Source organism: Taudactylus pleione, unplaced genomic scaffold, assembly GCF_031769625.1.
Source record: "Taudactylus pleione unplaced genomic scaffold, aTauple2 ptg000090l, whole genome shotgun sequence".
Taxonomy (NCBI): domain Eukaryota; kingdom Metazoa; phylum Chordata; class Amphibia; order Anura; family Myobatrachidae; genus Taudactylus; species Taudactylus pleione.
Window position 1 is genome coordinate 8,362,626 of NW_028284492.1, and position 16,681 is coordinate 8,379,306.

At 45.1% G+C, this 16,681-nt stretch overlaps 1 protein-coding gene across 6 annotated transcripts in view; it reads left to right on the forward strand.

The window, feature by feature from the left end:
• Nucleotides 1-16,681, forward strand: part of TRIM55 (tripartite motif containing 55) — a 192,930-nt gene that overhangs the window by 103,281 nt on the left and 72,968 nt on the right. For all 6 annotated transcript variants that reach the window (XR_015878049.1, XR_015878050.1, XM_088469336.1 and 3 more), the window contains exons 5-7: nt 2,709-2,942; nt 15,435-15,457; nt 15,536-15,660. Coding sequence is in view for 4 of the 6 variants with exons in the window: in XM_088469336.1 (XP_088325462.1) it covers nt 2,709-2,942; nt 15,435-15,457; nt 15,536-15,660 (382 nt within the window). In the remaining 2 variants the exon portion in view is untranslated. The remainder of the gene's footprint in view (nt 1-2,708; nt 2,943-15,434; nt 15,458-15,535; nt 15,661-16,681) is intronic.

The window sequence follows — 16,681 nt, forward strand, 5'->3', positions numbered from 1 at the left end:
CCACCCACCTCCAGGGAGCCCTGCCCCCCCGCAGTGCCAACCTAGCTCCCTCCTCCTGGAGGAAGCAGACAAAAAGTCAGCAAGTATGAAATAGGCCCCTTAGTGATTTTTTCCACATTTCGGTAATTGTTTCATGACTCAACTTTATTTGATGTAGTGAAAGCTACATACAGGTTTATTAGATTAAATGTGAAGGTTTAGTGGTTTGAGTGTATAAGAAGCAGAAGTACGAACTCACCTTTATTTACATATTTTTCTTCACATACTAAGGGGACATTGTATCAAACCCTCAAGGTGGAGAAATAGTCCATAGCAACCAATCAGCTTCTAACTGTCATTTATCTGCACAGTCTATGAAATGACAGAAGCTGATTGGTTGCTATGCGGAACTTCTCCACTCTATCATTCTCTAAAGTTTAATTATATGATTGTAAATGATTGTGGCTTTTAATCTCCCCAAAGTGAGCTCATTCCTATGAATATGGTAAAATAAGGTGTTAAATTAACATAATAATAAGAAATAATAATGAAAATGTTGTATTGTATTTTATTCCACATAGGAAAAATCGAAAGGGTAATCTAAGAAATGTTTAAAGAGTAATTATCATATGTATGATTTATGTGTAAGTATAACATTAGACTGGACATACAGTAGTTGTCTGTTTTGGGTGGCGGTGTAACAATGATGTAGGTATTGTCCTGTGCTAAGATAAAAATAAGTTATATGATGTCTATTATTTGCTGGGATGCTATATAGTTATTCTAGAATATGTTGACTCCTGATCTAAGTAAGTGACCAGGAATGGAAAACAGCCTTTCATAGAGATAGGGCAGTGGCGTTTTTGCCAATACTAAGGGGATATCCATTTGGACGCAAAAGAATTTTGCAGCAAAAATTAACGCGCCTAGTGCATCCTATTTCCGATCACCACAGATATGCGCGCTCGCGCTTCTCCCGCTATCCAATTGAGAAAAATTGGGCCCAATAATTTTTACTGTAAACACCAGAGGGAAATGTTTTTAAAAATGGGGAAATTAGCCTGTTCCCTAAAAAAAAGCCAAATTAACATAGTTAACATTATTCATAGATATTACTGTCCTAAAGAAAAATAATTGGAGTTCTTAATTGCTTTTAAATGGCTGATTTTTCTATTTTTTTTAACAACTGTTTAAAAATTATAATGAAAAAACGGTGGGTGTCCTATCAATGTGCTATCCTGCTGCCTACCCACCATTCAGACTAAAGGTGGAGTAAAACCACATTCCAAAATATACAATGGATGTGAGATGGCGCTGGTAAAAGACCTATATAATCATATAAAACCATCTGCGTTATCCAATACATCAATTGGTAAAAATACTCAGTCCATATAGTGTTTCCAGTATATATGTATCAGACAGGGGGGGTCATTCAGACCCGCTGACGAGCGCAGGATGCTCGCAAGCGGGTCGATGGTGCCGAATTGCGCATGCGCACGACGGAGGGAGCTCCGTCGTGCGCATGCACGAGATCCGAATAACGACGGCCAAGCCGTCGTTATGGGTCTCGCAGCAAAGGGGGCGTGCTGTAGATGGTGAGTGACAGCACGCTCCTTTTGGTGGGCGTGCCGGGGGCGTGGCTGCCCAGACGGAGGCGCTCCCATGGGAACGCCTACCGTCTGAGTCTGGCCCCACTGACATCAGTAGTGATGTCAGTGGGAGTGATGACTCCAGAGCTTACGGTCACCGAAACCCTACCGCAGGGTCTCGTCGCAAGCCCGATGGTCGTGATGGTCTTGACCATCGCGACCATCATCATGGGCGCTCGCTATAGCTGACATAGGATGCGAGCGGACAGGGGGCATAGTTTCCCAAAAAACGACCGCAAGTTTTGTTCGCTCGTTCAGACCTAGAGGCGTGAACAGACCGCAAATAGCGAACGGTTCATTTGAATAGCCACCCCTATTTTCTGGACGAGCGAGCGCAAATAGCGACCGGCTCTGAATCAGGCCCAAAACTTGTAACAATGATGCAGCTAATAGGACAATGGTTGTGGCCCCACATAAATTCAAGGATAGAGCATGCCCCATTCATTGTGAGTGGGGTACGATACTCCTTGAATTTATGTGGGGCCACAACCATTGTTACATGTTTTGTTCCTACAAATCAGTCTACAAATATTTTTTCTTTTCTTTCCTCTGTAATCTTTTTACATGTGACTGGGAGGAGTTCTGAATATACTGTATACCTATACTCTAGAAACACTATAAGGAAGGACTGAATATTTTTACCATCCGATGTATTGTATGATGCAGATTGGCTTTATGAGATTATATAGGTCTTACCAGCTCCATCTCACAAGTTTTTTTTTATTGATTCTACTGTTTAAAAATTATAGAATACTATTTTTAAAGCAAATAAGTCCTTTTAAGCCACTTAAAAAAACTACAACTGTAAATCCCACCTGCAATGTTTAAAACACCTGTCCCATACATACAACACCCCCATATACCTGTCCCACATCTTTTAACCCATTATTTTGCACTTTAGATAATTTCAATAAAGAAAGGTAAATATTGGCCTAATTAAGCTAATTAAAAACTTCCAATTGCCTAATTAATCAATAGCGAAAAACCCCACTGGCAGCCGCAATTTCACGCTCCGCATGAAAAAAAATGAACGTGGCCAATTGAGTATGCCCCTAAGAATTTTGTTTTTTTGTCTTTCAGGAAAACTGCAGACGGCAGAAGGAGAAGCTGTCTGAGAAATTTGATTATTTATATGCTATTCTTGAAGAAAGGAAAGGTGAACTGTCGCAGGTTATCACTAGAGACCAAGAGGAGAGGCTTGAACATGTAAAGACTTTAATGAAGAAGTATGGAGAACATATGGAAATGGTTTCAAAGCTGGTGGAATCAGGGATTCAGTTCATGGAAGAACCTGAAATGGCACTGTTCCTCCAAGTGAGTCTGGTTGATTTATGTATTGTAACAGGGGGTATTGAAATGAGGACTCCAGACAGGCAGGAACTTGGTGATGCAGTGTATTTTTAATGGTAGCAGACACTGCACCTTAGCATAGGTGAACATAGGCTTGGACACACACAGGCACATAACAGAAAATAAGCAAACAACATAAAAGTAAATGTCTCAGCACTCCTTGTGCTAATGTCTGTGGACCCTCCAGGTCATGGCACCCTAATGCTAACCACCAACCCCAGCCTATCACCTGGCTAGCTTCTCCAGCATCAGGAGCAATGAGCAACAGGTGTGTGAGAGTTTTAAACTTCTACTGTGCTGCCGACTTCCTGCTAGCTCTAGGCGACCTGGAAAACCCAGAATTCTATATTTCAAGTTTTCCGGGAAAACCCGGAATTCCAAACTTCTATTGTAGATGCAGAATGTGCCAAACTTGTTTTCCTCTCCCTTGGACCTTGGAGGAAGCTGATCCCACCAGAATGTGGGCGATTCAGGTGAAAGACCACCCCTCTCACCACACTTCCCTCCCTTTCACTTTTCCAAGCTTGGGGAAGCACCCTTTTCCTTTCAAGACAGCAGAGACCATTCAGCCTTCTGAACCACCTTTCCAGGGGTGTCTTCTTCATACTCCCTGAACATGGTGTGTTCTGGCAGAGGAGCAACCATCCTTCTTTTCTTTGCAACACCGGGTTCTGCTCTTTTCTGCTGCCCCACAGACAAAGTATCCCTCAAAGAGCCAGTGCGACATCTGAGCGGTCTAGAGAGAAGTACAAGGACCGGGCTTTCTTGTTGCTGGATAGCTTGATATGGTAGCTGCTTTACGCCCACTCCTTCAGGTGTATTGATCTCATGCTCTATTAAGGCAGTGAGCCCTGGCAGGGAAGAAAACACTTCCTGATTTTTGCAAACTAAGGCTTTTACTTCTTTTCGCCGTTTTGCTGACAAGGTGTTCACCGGTGGAAATTCTATAGGAATAGGCGAATGAGAGCAGCCCCCAGGAAGCTGAGGTGTGGCGGTTTCCAGCACATCCATGGCAACATCTGTTTTGGGTATGACACCTCTGCAAATATTTCTGTCTGGCCATAACCGGACAAAGTGTTGCAGATTTCTTTCCTCCGACATTAATTGCGCAGAGGTTTGCTCACTAAAGACGACTGGCCATGCTTTTCCACTCTTCTCTCTTTTCGGAGGTAGAATCTTGGAGACTTTACATTGGCGTTGTCTCTGTGGTTCCTTTAAGAGCTCAAAAATTCCTGGGAAATTGCCCTCTGTTTTTCTGGGACAGTCCCATCTTAAATAACCTGGCTGTCCGCACTCATAGCAAACGACCCTGGCATTTCCAGCGGTGTTTCCTTGAGGAGGGGTGAAGTCGAGGTCACAGGCCAATAGGGTGTCATCTTAACGCGTCGCTGATTCCTTGGTTTCTTTTCTAGCATTTTTTGCATATTTCCTGTGGTCTCATAGCGCTCTAACACTGTACTTAATTCCTCTAGATTTTGAGGATCAGCGTGTATGACCCAGCGCTGCATATTCTGCCCTAGGTTTCTTATACACTTGTCAATAACCACCATCTCTACAATCTGAGCGGCAGTGCGGTCTTATAGCCAGAGCCAACTTCACCCCTGTGTGGCGTGTTCTGCAACCAGCTTCCGAATAGGGACCCCTGGAATTAGGGCCCATTTATGGAAGTGCTGCACTTTCCCAGAAGGAGTGAGACCTAACCTGGCCAGAATAGCACTTTTGACTAGATCAGATTTCTCTGCAAATCAGCATAGGCTTTCTGAGCCTCACGAGTGAGATAGGGGTCAAGTTTATCAGCCCAAATATCTGCTGGCCATTTAAACACTGTGCCACCCTCTCCAATATCAGCAAATATGCCTCTGGGTCATCTGAGGCATACATTTTCTTCAGATACCCAGCACCTGTTGTGCCCATTGACTGGGTCAGTATCTGTAAAAAAAAAAAATTCTGTCTTTTGGTGAGAGGCCAACAAATTTACTATGGTGTAAAAAACTTCCTCCATTTTTATAGTGGGAGGGTTATGTAAAAGTGTAGGTGCTTTTAGATAACAAGCCAGTTTACACAAATAAATATATCTCTTTCTTTCAGCAAAGCAATTGTAATTCACGTTTAACATAGAAAAAAAAAACACTGCTTTTTTTTCTCCAGCAACTCAGGGGTTAAACCGAACACAGGGAAAATAAAAATATTTTTCTCTTCCAGCACTGCAGTGCTTAATATAGACCTCAGTAATATGTGTGTCTGGCTCTTGTACAGTCAATAGGAGAACTTAATTAGACAGCATACTAGCTGGTAAAGATACTAATCAGCATTTGTTATGTCAAGCACCTTAGCAAAAACAAAGCAAAGTAACTTTAGTCTTTTTAATGGTAGCAGACACTGCACCTTAGCATAGGTGAGCATATTGTAGGCCTGGACACACACAGGCACATAATAGAAAATAAGCAAACAGCATAAAAGTGAATGTCTCAGCACTCCTTGTGCTAATGTCTGTGGTTCCTCCAGGTCCTGGCACCCTAATGCTAACCACCTCCCCAGCCTATTTGCCAGGCTAGCTTATCCGGGATGCAGTCAGGAAGATGACGGTCGAAAGGCCGACTGCCGGCTTCCCAACTGTCAAATTCCATCAGGGTACTAATGACAGGCATGAATGAGCACTCGGGCTTACACACTGCACAATCTAATCAGCTTTTACCTGTCATTTTATAGAAAGTGCCTGATAAAAGCTCCTTTTAAACTAATTGGTTGCAACTTCTCCACTTGTCCACTTCTACACTCTTTAGAAGGTTTGCTAAATTTTTCCTATAGGTTCTGCTATGGACCCAAGGGACTTTCCTCAGGACTGTCCTGAATTCCCGATTTGAGAGGCTTGTCCCACTGTCCTGTGATCAGGACGTTCATCACAATTTGCGGCGAGGGGTTGGGAGGTATTCCCCTGCATATGTTTTTTTTTAATTGCTAAAATGTTGTCATAACGGACTGAAGCTAGAAGGACCCACCAGGAGAATGCAGTAGTAGGGGCCCATGCTTAAAGAGTGTGACCAGCCACCACAGAGGGTGTGGCCAGCAACCACAGGGGGTGTGATCAGCAACCACAGAGGGTGTGACCAGCTACCACAGATGTTGTGACCAGCCACCACAGAGGTTGTACCAGCCACCACAGAGGTTGTCACCAGCCACCACAGATACAGTAATTGGCCAACCATTAGAGAGGATATAGCCTGCAGAGAACATGGCTACTGCAGAGCATTATCTGGCCCCTATATAATTATATGTATAGTAAATACTGATCGTTCATGCAGTATAATCTGCCAGATTATGCACTGTAGTGATTATGCCCTTTTCCTGGGAATGCAGTATAATGTAATGTGTATAACAATAAAGCACAAAATGATCATCGAGTCTATATATATATATATATATGACTGTGTATATATATATATATATATATATATATATATATATACAGTCAGGTCCATAAATATTGGGACATTTGACAGAATTTTCAGATTAGGGAAAATGCCCTAAGAACAAGCAGGATCTGAAGACATTTGCAGTAGAGGCCTGGCAGAGCATCACCAGGGATGAAACCCAGCGTCTGGTGATGTCTATGCGTTCCAGAATTCAGGCTGTAATTGCCTGCAAAGGATTTGCAACAAAGTATTAAAAAGTGAAAGTTAGATTTAGGATTGTTTAGTTTGTCCCATTACTTTTGGCCCCTTTAAAAAGTGGGAGGCACATATTGAAACTGTTGTAATTCCTACACCGTTCACCCGATTTGGATGTAATTACCCTCAAATTAAATCTGAAAGTCTGCATTTAAAGCACATCTTGTTTGTTTCATTTCAAAACCATTGTGGTGGTGAATAGAGGCCAAAATCTGAAAATTCTGTCAATGTCCCAATATTTATGGACCTGACTGTATGTATATATATATATTAGGGGTGAGCGGGGTCGGATTTCTGAAATCCGAACCCCCCCGAGCCCCCCCGATCCGAGTCCGATCCGAGTCAGGCTCGACTTTTCCCGCCTGACTCGGATCTGACATCGAGGCAAAACGTCATCATCCCGCCTTCCGAGTCTCGCGGGTTTTGGATCCTATATAAGGTACCCGCGTCGGCGCCATTTTCTCACTCGGCTGTGGACAGTGAAGAGGGAGGGTGGGAGTTAGTGCTGTGTAGTGTAGTGTAGTGTAGTGCTGCTGTTGTCCACTACTTCAAAGTCCATAGGGGCTGGCTGTGTTGTGCTGTGCTGCTGTTGTTAATAGGGGCTGTGTCCACTACTTCAAAGTCCATAGGGGCTGGCTGGACTGTGTTGTGCAGTCAGTTCTCCATAGGGGCTGTGTCCACTCCAAAGTCCTGTGCAGTGTCCCAGTCCTAAAGGGGTGCTGTAGTGTTGTCCAGGGGGTGCTCTGTCCATCAGGGGTGCTCCCCCCAAGTGCTAAAAAAATAATATATTTTCTGTGTTTGTGAATTGTGTGCGCAGTAGCCGCACGTGCATCAACAAAGTAGTGCCAAGCGTGCGCCTGTGTCATAAGTAAAGGGCCGGCTGGCTTGACCGTTAAGGGTGCTGTAACCCCCGAAAGTACACTCCAGTCCAAACCAAAAAAAAAATTATTTTCTGTGTTTGTGAATTGTGTGCGCAGTAGCCGCACGTGCATCAACAAAGTAGTGCCAAGCGTGCGCCTGTGTCATAAGTAAAGGGCCGGCTGGCTTGACCGTTAAGGGTGCTGTAACCCCCGAAAGTACACTCCAGTCCAAACCTAAAAAAAAATTATTTTCTGTGTTTGTGAATTGTGTGCGCAGTAGCCGCACGTGCATCAACAAAGTAGTGCCAAGCGTGCGCCTGTGTCATAAGTAAAGGGCCGGCTGGCTTGACCGTTAAAGGGTGCTGTAACCCCCGAAAGTACACTCCAGTCCAAACCAAAAAAAAATTATTTTCTGTGTTTGTGAATTGTGTGCGCAGTAGCCGCACGTGCATCAACAAAGTAGTGCCAAGCGTGCGCCTGTGTCATAAGTAAAGGGCCGGCTGGCTTGACCGTTAAGGGTGCTGTAACCCCCGAAAGTACACTCCAGTCCAAACCTAAAAAAAAATTATTTTCTGTGTTTGTGAATTGTGTGCGCAGTAGCCGCACGTGCATCAACAAAGTAGTGCCAAGAGTGCGCCTGTGTCATAAGTAAAGGGCCGGCTGGCTTGACCGTTAAAGGGTGCTGTAACCCCCGAAAGTACACTCCAGTCCAAACCAAAAAAAAATTATTTTCTGTGTTTGTGAATTGTGTGCGCAGTAGCCGCACGTGCATCAACAAAGTAGTGCCAAGCGTGCGCCTGTGTCATAAGTAAAGGGCCGGCTGGCTTGACCGTTAAAGGGTGCTGTAACCCCTGAAAGTACACTCCAGTCCAAACCAAAAAAAAATTATTTTCTGTGTTTGTGAATTGTGTGCGCAGTAGCCGCACGTGCATCAACAAAGTAGTGTCAAGCGTGCGCCTGTGTCATAAGTAAAGGGCCGGCTGGCTTGACCGTTAAGGGTGCTGTAACCCCCGAAAGTACACTCCAGTCCAAACCAAAAAAAAAATTATTTTCTGTGTTTGTGAATTGTGTGCGCAGTAGCCGCACGTGCATCAACAAAGTAGTGCCAAGAGTGCGCCTGTGTCATAAGTAAAGGGCCGGCTGGCTTGACCGTTAAAGGGTGCTGTAACCCACAAAGTACACTCCAGTCCGAACCAAAAAAAAATTTATTTTCTGTGTTTAGCCGCACGTATATATCAAATCGATATAACATAAATGGAGGACCAAACTTTCTCCGATAAAAATAAAATAGAGAAAGATCAAGAACCACTTCCTCCTAGTGCTGAAGCTGCTGCCACTAGTCATGACATAGACGATAACATGCCATCAACGTCGTCTGCCAAGGCCGATGCCCAATGTCATAGTAGAGGGCACATACAATCCCAAATGGCAAAGTTCAGGAAAATGACCTTGAAAAAGACATTTAAATCAGCTGAAGAGAAACGTAAACTTGCCAATATGCCATTTACGACACGGAGTGGCAAGGAACGGCTAAGGTCGATCCCTAGTATGTTCATGACTAGTGGTTCAGCTTCACATGACGATGGAAGCACTCCTCCCACTAAAAAAATCAAAAGAGTTAAGCTGGCAAAAGCACAGCGAAGAACTGTGCTTTCTAAGAAGATATCACAAATCCCCAAAGAGAGTCCAAGTGTGGTGGTGGTTGCGATGCCTGACCTTCCCAGCACTGGACGGGAAGAGGTGGCTCTTTCCACCATTTGCACGCCCCCTGCAAGTGCTGAAAGGAGCACCCACAGTCCACTTGCTGATATGCAAATTGAAGATGTCACTGTTGAAGTACAACAGGATGAGGATACTGGTGTAGCTGGCGCTGAGGAGGAAGTTGGCGAGGAGGATTCTGATGGTGATGTGGTTTGTTTAAATCAGGCTCCGGGGGAGACAGTTGTTGTCCGTGGGATGAAAAAGCCCATCACGGTCATGCCTGGGCAGAAGACCAAACATTCCACCTCTTTGGTCTGGCAATATTTCTATCCAAATCCGGACAACAACTGTCTTGCCATATGTACCATATGTAAAGGTGAAATAAGTAGGGGTAGGGACGTCAACCACCTAGGAACATCCTCCCTTATACGGCACCTGCAGCGCGTTCATAAAAAGTTACTGTCAAGTTCAGAAACTTTGGCTAAGACCGTAAGCAGTCCAGGGACACCTAAATCCCGTTGTCCTGTTGTATCCAAGCGCCTGCAAACCACACCGTCAACTCCCTCCTCGTCAATTTCCTCCTTAGTCAGGATCGGAAGTAGTCCTGCAGGCCATGTCACTGGCATGACTGACTCTCCTATCCGGGATTCCTCTGGAGGATCCTGCATTGCTACGCCTACTGCTGCCGCTGCTGCTGTTGCTGCTGCTGGGAGTCGTTCATCATCCCAGAGAGGAAGTAGGAACACCACTACTTTTACTAAACAATTGACCCTCCAACAGTCCTTAGCGAGGAGGATGAAGTACGACAGCAGTCATCCTGAAGCAAAACGTATAACTGAGGCCTTGACTGCTATGTTGGTGTTAGACGTGCGTCCGGTATCCGCCATTAGTGCAGTGGGATTTAGACAATTGATGGAGGTAGTGTGTCCCCGGTTCCAAATCCCGTCTAGATTCCACTTCACTAGGCAGGCGATACCGAGACTGTACAGAAACGTCAGAAAAAGTGTCCTCAGTGTCCTGAAAAATGCCGTTGTACCCAATGTCCACTTAACCACGGACATGTGGACAAGTGGAACAGGGCAGACTAAGGACTATATGACTGTGACAGCCCACTGGGTAGATGTATCACCTTACGCAGCAACAGCAGCAGCTTCACCAGTAGCAGCATCTCAGAAACGCCAGCTCGTTACAAGGCAGGCTACGCTGTGTATCACCGGTTTCAGTAAGAGGCACACCGCCGACAACCTCTTAGAGAAACTGAGGGAAATCATCGCCCAGTGGCTTACCCCACTTAGACTCTCCTGGGGATTTGTGATATCTGACAACGCCACCAATATTGTGCGGGCATTACATCTGGGCAAATTCCAGCACGTCCCATGTTTTGCTCACACAATAACTTGGTGGTGCAGAATTTTCTGAAAAGCGACAGGGGCGTGCAGGAGACGCTTTGGGTGGCCCGAAAAATTTCTGGCCACTTTCGCCATTCAGCGACTGCGTGCCGAAGACTGGAGCGCCAGCAAACACTCTTGAACCTGCCCCGCCATCACCTGAAGCAAGAGGTTGTGACGCGGTGGAACTCAACCCTCTATATGCTTCAGAGGATGGAGGAGCAGCAAAAGGCCATACAAGCCTATACATCCACCTATGACAGGCAAAGGAGGGGGTATGCACCTGACTCAAGCGCAGTGGAGAATGATTTCCGTGTTGTGCAAGGTTCTCCAGCCCTTCGAACTTGCCACACGTGAAGTCAGTTCAGACACAGCCAGCTTGAGTCAGGTCATTCCCCTCATCAGGCTTTTGCAGAAGCAGCTGGAGAAAGTGAAGGAGGAGCTAAGACGGAGCGATTCCGCTCGGCATGTGGGACTTGTGGATGAAGCCCTTCATTCGCTTTGCCAGGATTCCAGGGTGGTCAATCTGTTGAAATCAGACCACTACATTTTGGCCACCGTGCTTGATCCTAGGTTTAAAGCCTATGTGGTGTCTCTCTTTCCGGCCGACACAAGCCTGCAGAGGTGCAAAGACCTGCTGGTGAACACACTGTCAGCTGAAGCGGAACGTGACACGTCAACGGCTCCTTCTTCATTTTCTCCCGCAACTGGGGCTGCCAGGAAAAAATTTAGGTATCCTAAGCAACCCGCTGGCGGTGATGCAGGGCAGGCAGGACCAAGTTTGGACATCTGGTCTGGACTGAAGGACCTGGCAACAATTTCTGACATGTCTACTGTCACTGCATATGATACTGTCACCATTGACAGAATGGTGGAGGATTACATCGGTGACAGCATCCAAGTAGGCATGTCAGACAGTCCATACCTGTACTGGCAGGAAAAAGAGGCAATTTGGAGGCCCCTGTACAAGCTGGCTCTATTTTACCTGAGTTGCCCCCCCTCCAGTGTGTACTCCGAAAGAGTGTTTAGTGCAGCCGGGAACCTTGTCAGCGAAAGGCGTAGGAGGTTGCTTCCACAGAATGTGGAGAAGATGATGTTCATCAAAATGAATTATCAGCTCTTCCAGGGAGACCAGCCTCCAGAAGGTACAGAGGGACCTGTGGTGGTGGATTCAAGTGGGGACGAGTTAATACTTTGTGAGGATGAGGATGTACACACTGAAGAGGGTGAGGAATCGGTGGATGAGGAGGATGAGGATGACATCTTGCCTCCGTAGAGCCAGTTTGTGCAGGGACACATTAATTGCCAGCTTGTTTTGTGGGGGCCCAAACGAACCAATCATTTCAGCCACAGTTGTGTGGCAGACCCTGGCGCTGAAATGATTGATTTGTTAAAGTGTGCATGTCCTGTTTATACAACATAAGGGTGGGTGGGAGGGCCCAAGGACAATTCCATCTTGCACTTCTTTTTTTTCTTTGCATTATGTACAGTTTGGGGCCTAGTTTTTCTAACTGCCATCCTGTCTGCCACTGCAGTGTCACTCCTAGATGGGTCACGTGTTTGTGCCGCCCACTCGTGTCGCTTAGCATAGTCATCCAGCTACCTCGGTGCAACCTTTTGGACATGAAAACACTATTGTGAGGTGTGAGGTGTTCAGAATAGACTGGAAATGAGTGGAAATTAAGGTTATTGAGGTTAATAATAGCATAGGAGCAGAGAAACCAACAAATTCTGTGATTTTAGCTGTTTTTATGCTTTTTAAAAAAAAAATACAGATCCAAAACACAAAACCCAGAACCCAAAACACGGAAGGGTGGTTTTGGCAAAACCAATCCAGATCCAAAACACGAAGAAAGATCCAGATCCAAAACCAAAACACAAAACACGAAAAGTGGCCGGTGCACACCCCTAATATATATATATATATATATAGTGATACCTTGGGGTAATTAGCTCGGTAGATTGGTATCAGTGGTGCAGTGATTAGGTGCAGAATTAGAGTCCACACATGGCATTCCAGTAAAATAAACGAAAATGGTGCTTTACTTCCAGCATGGAGATCAGGAAACAGAAATAGAAAATAACAAACAACCTAGCCCTCTCTTAGGGCACTAGCTCACTTCTTGAACCCTCTCTGTCAAGGTGCAGCTAGTCTGCCAATAAAGTCTCTGCTTGTTTCTCTGCAGGTCTATTGACGGCCTGGCTTGGCTTGGCTGCCACAGCTATACATAAACATGTCAGTCTTGGTGGCCTCCCAAGTATGCTCCAGGTATAGACCCTGGCTTCCTCAGCCTGCAGCCCAGCTGCTTCAATGTCACACAGACTGAGAGGTTTATGGTCCCCCCTTGCCTCCTGCAAGGTCCAGAGCCAGGCTTCACTGGGCTCTCTGGCTGCCACAGTCCCACACAGACATTCTCCAACAGCAGCCTGACTGGTCTGCCTTCTCATCAGCCCACACCTGAGCTCTCTCCACAAGGCAGCCACAGGTGTGTCACAACTTAGTATTTCTACCCTGTGTGGGAGGATCTCTCCAATCCTACACAGAATCTGCTGCTCACCAACACTATCTCTGGTGATACTGCCACAATATATATATACCACATAGAAAATTACTTACCATTCACTTCTATGGGTGTCGGGATTCTGGCTGTCGGAATGCCGGAGTCGGTATTCTGACTAGCGGTATCCCGACAGCTGGGATATCATACCCAACCCGTTTATCTATGTCCCTGCTCTACCACATAACCCCTAATAGAGTAGCAATATATAATTTTAGTGCGCAGTCTGGAACCTGACATTAAGGGAGGAGGTGGGGTCCTCAGGCAGTGGGGCCTACTGGGAATTTCCCCTGTACCCCTGTGGGCCTGGCTGGCCCTGAACGTTTATATGACAGGTGTCACTAATGTAAACATGTTAAATGAATAAACTTTCATACAGAGGCATGCCTCATGCTTGTATGTAATTGCAATTAATACTATGGTCTAATATAGTCTAAGATGGATATCTCTGATGAAGAAAGCTATATAAAGTTGCTCACAACAACCTTATGAATAAAGTTAAAACACCTAAAATTGTTGCTGGCCTTGTACTAAACAATCAGCAATACCCACTGTCACATCTCACTAAGGGCTCTATTTATTAATCTTTTTTTTTTACTAACATAATGTGAAAAAGGGTGTTTTCACTCCATTTTCACATTATTTTCGTTTCACTGAAAGGCTTTTGTGATAAACTAGTCCAAAGCCTTTAATTCACATTTCTTTAGCAAGCAGATCGCATTTCCCATACTTGTAATGGGAATCTGCTTGAAATTTACTAAGGGGGTATTGTGAAAAATTACCGGGTGGGAGCCAGAGAAATTCCTGAGATGGCGTTAAGCAGAGTTCCTCCTGGTCCCCCCGACTCCTGCTCCATTGTGACAGGCAGTGCAGAGCCAGGAGATCAGCAACTGATCACTGCAATAAAATAATAGTTAATAAAAAAAAATCAAACACTTACCTGCAGCCGCGGGTCCGCTGTTCGGTGATAAGTGAGCTCTCTCCTCTGGTCAGCTGGTCGTCGGGGCTCCTGCACTGCGACCCCGGTCAGCTATGCTGTAAATGGCATCTCAGTTTACAGTACAGCTGACCAGGGTCACAGACCAGGAGCCCTCGCGACCAGCTGACCGCAGGAGAGAGCTCATCAATCACCGAAGTGCCAGCTGCGGTAGAGGGGGAGTTATAGGGAAAGCGGGGGGGGGGGGGGGTCACAGGGTGGGCAGTCACAGGGGGAAAATGAATGCTCAGCTGAGCAATTTGTGGCCATTAATGTTAAAATTAAAAATATAGAAAAGGTATCTCCAAATTTCTTGCCAAGACCTTTTTAAAACCTCCAAATTTGGAGAAAACTCCCATCTGGCAACACTGTACCGAGCGCCGCTGCACTCACTCTCAGTGGACGACGGAATGGAACAGCCGATATGACCAGTGGCGTATCTATAATGGGTGCACTGTGTGCGGTGCACATGGGCCCCCGGGTCCAGGGGGGCCCCGCATCGCACACACTGCACCCATATTTTTTTTAAACTTACCTGTCCAAGGTCCCGCGTCAGGTGTCACTGCTGCTCAGAACAACGGAAAAATGGCCGCCGCGGCCATTTTCCGGTGTTCTGCGCATGCGCAGTAGACTCTGGGCACACTCTAGTGCCCGGAGTCTACTAATGCTCCGGTGGCCGGCCAGCCGCGTCAGTCGGCTGCCAGCCACAAGGGAGAGAGGAGGGGTCTCCTCTCTGAAAACGCCCCTGGACATGACCGAGTCAAGAAATACTGCGTGAGCCTCTGTGGACTGTGTGGTATTTTACCAGTTACCAGATTCTAATTTTGTTGTATTCCCAAGATTAATGTATATCATTACCCTCTATTATTACTATATTATTATTATTTTTATCATTGTATATAGCCCCTTTTTGTGGAACCTGGTTCAGCTGTACCATTTGCAGTCTTGCACCATAGTAAATCCGGCAATGGAAAATTTCTGTGGTGCCCCCCTTTCCTTGATGTATTTTGCTTAATGGTAAATTCATCCCTGGTTAGAGCCCTTAGACAACAGCCTAGTCATGTTTAGAAAAGAGAGAATTGCTGTCACATTCTGCATTTAGAAGGTGAGGTTATGGGTTATTATTAGTAGCTGAATTACAGTGATGTATTTCTTAAGTAAATGGTACTTACAGGAACAAGCCCTGACACACAGTTATTTATACAACCCCTTATCCCCTCATATGATAAACAAAAGGCAATAAATAACTATAGTTAAAATAACAATATTTTGGTATTTCCTAATTTGATTTTTTTTTTTTTACAGAACTCTAAAGGTCTGCTACAAAAGTGAGTACTACCTTCTGTAACGTAAACGCCTAAAAGTCGTTCAGTTTATGACTGTAAATCCTGCCATGTATATTTTAGAATAACTGAAGCATCCAGGGGATTGCAAATGGAAAAGATTGAGTCTGGATATGACTCTATGAATCACTTTACAGTGGACCTCAACAGAGAAGAACGAATACTTCGTGAAATTGACTTCTATAGGGGTATGTACTATGCACAGGACATTGTACATGCAGTACATTTAGCTGTATTAAGATCAAAAAATGATCTGAGACTATAAATGGCCTGCATGCTATCAGTTATCTACCACAGTCAATAAAAAGACAGTCAGAAGCTGATTGGTTGCTATAGGCAATTTCTACACCTTATTTCTCCCGTAGGTTTTATAAATCTTCCCAAAGAAATTTATGTGGAAGAGAAGGCAAGCAATGTCAACTATATAGAAAAAGTATATATAATATAGGAGAACCAGGTATTTTATACATTCAACCCTTAATATTTACGCTAAAGGGAGATATATAAAGTGTGTCCTTATTGTCTGACTGATATTTTCAATTACATAAAGTTTTATCCAGCACATGTGCCTGATAGATTACATGGACATAAAGCAGAGATAGGGAACCTCAGGCCCAGGGGCCGTATAAGGCCTGCGGAGTCATTTGGTCTGGCCCTCTGAGCTTTTTTCTGCTAGCCTCAGCTGGCTAGCAGGGGGCCTAGAATGGCACACTGCAGCCAGAATCTATGGAGCAGTGCCGCCTGAAGCGTCCTTAGGAGGCTGCCCTTACAGCACCCCGGACCATCCTCAGGATGCTCCAGGCATTGCTGTAATCACCTGCGATCGTGGCCCCGCCCTGTGTGACGTCACATGGAGAGAGCGTGGCCGGCACCGGGCCCGCAAATAATGTTATACTGTATATATCAAAATGGCCCTTGGCAGAAAAAAGGTTCCCCACCCCTGACATAAAGTATAAGAACAGTAAGCTGTATACATGATCAAAGAGAGCTTTAAGAGGCCCATTCATTAAACAACTTATTTTTCAAGATCTTGCAGTAAAATCTAAGGAACTTTAGCCATTAATTAAGACATCGCTGTGTATATACAACTTAATATATTTTTTAACTTATTAGTCAAGACTCAAGACATATGTAACATTTGCATAAGATTTTAGTATACAAAAAGTTCCCTCAGAGGAAATCCTGAACCCTCCAACAAAAGTATATAAT